The sequence below is a fragment of the Cyprinodon variegatus genome, unplaced genomic scaffold (assembly GCF_000732505.1).
Source record: "Cyprinodon variegatus isolate N-32 unplaced genomic scaffold, C_variegatus-1.0 Scaffold197, whole genome shotgun sequence".
NCBI classification, from domain to species: domain Eukaryota; kingdom Metazoa; phylum Chordata; class Actinopteri; order Cyprinodontiformes; family Cyprinodontidae; genus Cyprinodon; species Cyprinodon variegatus.
This window is the reverse complement of record NW_015150650.1, coordinates 104077-108908: the sequence shown is the minus strand read 5'-3', so window position 1 is coordinate 108908 and position 4832 is coordinate 104077. Positions and strand designations below refer to the sequence as shown.

At 38.7% G+C, this 4832-nt stretch overlaps 1 protein-coding gene across 1 annotated transcript in view; it reads right to left on the bottom strand.

Moving 5' to 3' along the window:
* Nucleotides 1-4167, bottom strand: part of LOC107087862 (5-hydroxytryptamine receptor 7-like) — a 52764-nt gene extending 48597 nt beyond the window's left edge. The window contains exon 1 of the mRNA XM_015379658.1: nucleotides 3334-4167. Within this exon, the coding sequence (XP_015235144.1) occupies nucleotides 3334-3809 (476 nt within the window). The 5' untranslated portion in view covers nucleotides 3810-4167. The remainder of the gene's footprint in view (nucleotides 1-3333) is intronic.
* Nucleotides 4168-4832: the final 665 nt, after the last annotated feature.

Here is a 4832-nt window from a genome sequence, read left to right as displayed (position 1 = left end):
GGCAACAGAAAAGAGTTTTTTTTTAAGGTAATACTCTGAGCTCTGTGAGCGCTCCACTGGAAGCTGTTCTGATGCATGATCGGTAAAGAGGGAGGGGCAAGAACAACATCCAGGGACTTTGTCCGTTCTCAGTCTTGTCTTCTTGTGAATTAGAACGGTGCTTGGGCTGAGGCTAATGGCGTCCTCCATGCCAACATTCCAGCATTATGACAGGAATCTTTCAGAATCTGGCTTGACAGAACATCTGCATTCATGTATACCACATTGCCACGTGTGTATCAGTACAAAGACGACTTTGAGGCTATGCAAGTATTTATAAGCTTCCAAGCTTTCCAGCTAGTTCATGGTGTTCCCATCTACCACTGTGAACTCAAAGAAGTAGGAAAACATTTTGCTCCAGCAACATTAGGCCATTTTGTCATATTATCCTCCCCGTTCAATGTCACAGTAAGGTGAGGAATTGATAGATTGTAAGAAATAAATGAGAATCTTCCAGGTTTAGAGCCATCACCATCCAATTTGAAATAACACTGCCCTTATTCAACCACAAATGAGTCACTGAATTAGCTTGTTGATGGAAGTAAAGTGGAAATGCCTGTGAAACTTGTCTATACCATTAATTAGATTGGATTAATAATTTAAGCCCTTTGGTTGAATAGAACCAACTTTACCCACATCGATGCACAAAGTAAGAAATTAATTAAAATAATAATTTGGATATACAAAATTATTAAAAATGAGATTAATGATATTTTACAAACAAGCAGTTAATATAGACTACATGTAGTTTCACGGGACAGGAGCATATCTAGCAAAAACAGAACCTTAGCATACGAGGAAAAAGATCTCACCAGCTGTACCATAATTCATCAGCCAAAACACTTCTTAAAAAAAACATAAAGGTCAACTTTAGTTAGCTTTAATACTTTCTTCACATTTTCTGCATCCTACTCTGCTTCTACTGAAATACAGATTTTTTGTGTAATATAATTAAGATAAGAGAGACAGTGAAAGTCCCCACCACTTTAGTGCTATTTTAGTATTTGAATTAAGTAATAAATCTTAGTAATTTTCATATTTGATCTCAGAGACCACAAACAGTATTTACAGGATATTAAGATGGGAATACTGTATTTAAGGTAAGCCATTTAATCATTTATTTATCTACATATGTGGGTCATCTGATTGTGGCACATTGGGTGGGTAGATCAATCTTCATCAGCACATTTGATTGACAGGTGGGGGAGATTCATCAGAATGAGGAACTAAGGGGCACAGTGGCAGTGAGATGGTTCTTTATATATATATATATATATATATATATATGTACTGGCGAACTTGGTGAATACGGCTCTAAAGTTATGTGCTTTGAGTGATCAGTATGACTAAAAATGCTATATAAATTCAGTAGATTTACATAATATTCCATCCATCTTCTTCTGCTTATCCATCAGGGTCACGGTGCCTACCTCCAGCAGTCTATGTGTGAAAGGCGGAGTACAACCTGGACAGGTCGCTAGTCAGTCGCAAGGAAACACAGAGACACATAACCATGTACACACATAGATCTACACCTATTTTCATGTTTTTGGACAGGGGAAAACGGAGTACCCAGAGAGAATCCAGGCATGCATAGGGAAAACATTCAGAAACTACATACAGAAAGACCCTTGGCCAGGAATTGAACCCATGAAACTTCTTGCTGCAAGGAGACAGTGCTAAAAAAAAATTTGTCATATTCCTGTGCAATATCCACTTTTCATATTTTGTGTTTTATACGCTGTGCACCATTACGATCTAAATTAATAAAATTAACAGTATATATTTTACAGTATATATTTTCTGTGTCATAAATCTGTTTATTATCAGTTGAAATAAATAAATATTTCAAATATATAAACTTTATCGAGATGCACCTCTTATTTAATAGACAAATGTGATATAAATATGTATAGATAGGGAACCAAAATTAGCTCTTACCCAGGGGCCCATCTCCTTCAATATCCGGCCCTGCACTAAAACTGATACTGTTGAAAGCAGTGGCGGTTCTAGACCAGATGTACCAGGGGGCCAGGAGGGGGCCACTGTGTTTTCATGGGGGCCCAGAAAATCATGAAATAAAAATTAGACCAAGAGATTCAAATATATTAAGATAGCTGCATGAAGTGATTTATTTTTTTTTTATTCAACTAGGTTCAATTAAAATTCTATGTCTTATTAGGTCTGTTTCTATAAAATCTGAATTGGAACTCAAGAAAAACTGAAAAAATTCAGCTGTCTTTAAAATTTATTTTGAAAAAAAAAAAATTAGCAGAAGAAAACTGGGATCCTATCTCAATACCACTGAAGCTATCACCTTATTGTTTTTAAATAATTAGTAAAACAGAATTTGTAAAGAAAAAACACTAAATGGATCAAAAGGATCTATTAGTAACCATGTCTTTTCTTGCGCAAATCATCCTTAGCATTTCTTTGAGTTTTATGTTTTCAGTACATGGGCCATAACCAGAGGCATAGCCAGAATTTTTTTACAAGGGTGGTCAGGCAATAACCAATGTACACTGAGGGGTGGCCGAAAGCGGGTAGGTACCAGAATCTCAGTGTCAATCTACAATGTTCCAACAGGAAAATTAACGAGCAAAACATCCATATTTTCTAAATAAAGACAAACTATACTTTCCTACAGCCTTTTGCTAAGAAATAGACGCATACATTTAAAAATCTGTAATTTTACCTAGATAAAGTTTTATCCACTATACCTAGATAAAAGGTATAGAGGATAAAACTCTCTCAGTTTCGAGCGCTGGGACGTAAATCTTCTCCATTGACATTACTTACCTACTTGTATGAATAAACATTCTGCATAAAATTGATATTTACAAGCACTAACATCTACATAAATTGATTATTTGATAAGTTTTTATAAAAATTGTTATTTATCTAGGATTTCACTGAAGACTCCTAGATGACTTGATTTTCTCTTGAGCCCAAATAATACGAAATCAAAATCTAGTTCTGAAAAGAGCATAAATTCTGTACTTAGTATATTGATGTCTATAATTAACCACAAAAAATTTAAATGTTTTGAATATTCCACTGGAGAGTATCATTGCTACCACCATCTGTATTGGGGGGTGGCCACAGTGGTGGCCAATGATTGGCTAAGGGTCCCTGGCCCCCCTTCTAGCTCTGCCCCTGGCCATAAAAGAGGCCAGGACATGATCTACAGGGGCACTGGCCCCCGTTGGCCCCTTTCTAGAACCGCCCGTGGTTGAAAGCGAACAGCTTTTTTTTTTTTTTTTGCTTAGATCAGCCCAAACTTTGTAAACTCACCTATCAACGCTGATCACACACAGGGTCATGATGGAGGCAGTGCAGCACATTACATCCATGCCGATGAAGATGTTGCAGAACAAGTCCCCGAAGAGCCACTTGCCGCCGGTGAGGTCCGTCACTATGACGAACGGCATCACAACTATGGCCACTGACAGGTCCGCCACCGCAAGGGACACCAGCAGGTAGTTTGAAGGCTGCCTAAGTTTCTTCACCACGCACACCGCAATCACCACCAGCGTGTTTCCCATCACGGTCACCGCCGTGATCATCGCCAGCATGACCCCGATAATGATCTTCTCCGGGCGCCCGAAATCCAGCAGCTGCTCCCCGCATGACTCGTTCCACTTGGCTGTGGGGTTGCTGATGGTGGTGACCGGCACGTTGCTGACCAGAAACAGAGTGCCATTGATAACTTCGGAAATATCCTCTTTCTTGTTAAAAGTGGGCTCAATTCCCGAAGTATTGAACATCATGACAATGATGTTTTCCGGCCAGGGGAGCAAGGGACGCCTCGCCAGCGCGCTCCAATTACGCGCATATTTGGATTTGTGTAACCCTGTCCTGGTCACTGCCGGGCGGTGTTAGGTGGAAACCTTTTCAGCCTCACCTCATCAGAGCTGGAAGTGCTGGTCCGTTCCTTGAACTTCTGTAGCTTTTAGGGACAAGAAGACCAAAAATCGAGGGGAAAAAAAAAAGAAACCCTGAAATAATGGAGATTAACTAAAAAGTAAAAAGAAAAAAATCTCAATCTGCTTGCTTGAGGAAAGTGTTCGGCTTTCCACCACGTCACTTCAGCAAACACGCACAGTGTGGAGAGTTGCGCTGCGCAAACCGCACCTATCCGCGTGACGCATCGGTTAGAGCGCACAGACAGCCTGTCACAGCAGCGCTTCCACTGTGATCCACAGGGCTGGCAGTCTGCACAACAGTGTTTCCTCACTCCTTTCAGCACTACAGGCTCTATCTCTCTATGTCCTTTTAAGGTGATTACAAGAAAGCATGGTTTCTACAAGTGTCACTTATCTGTTTTTGCAGAAATGAAAGATGAATACCGCTGATGTTAAAGAAAATATGACACATTTATTTGTACATTCGTTATATTTAAGGGCATAAAATAAAGTTGACACCTAGACGTTTCTAGTATAGAAATATATTTATATTAATATAATTTTAAATATTAGATTCATTTGCAAAGCCTTTTAAATTCCGATACTAAACTATAGCTCTTTGGACAGCTTTAGGGGCTGTTTACTTTTTAAGGATGTGAAACTCAACTCAACTCTACTTTATTGTCAAATGTGCTACATGGTAAACATACAACACAGATGAAATTGCAGTCCTCTCAACCCCACGGTGCATAATAAAATATAATGAACCATAGCATAAAAAAAAACCCTAAGATATAAAAATAAATATAGGTATCTGCTTGGATAACTAGAACTCTAACAATGAACTAGTTTAAATACTAAAAAAGATTACAAATGTGCAAATGGGAA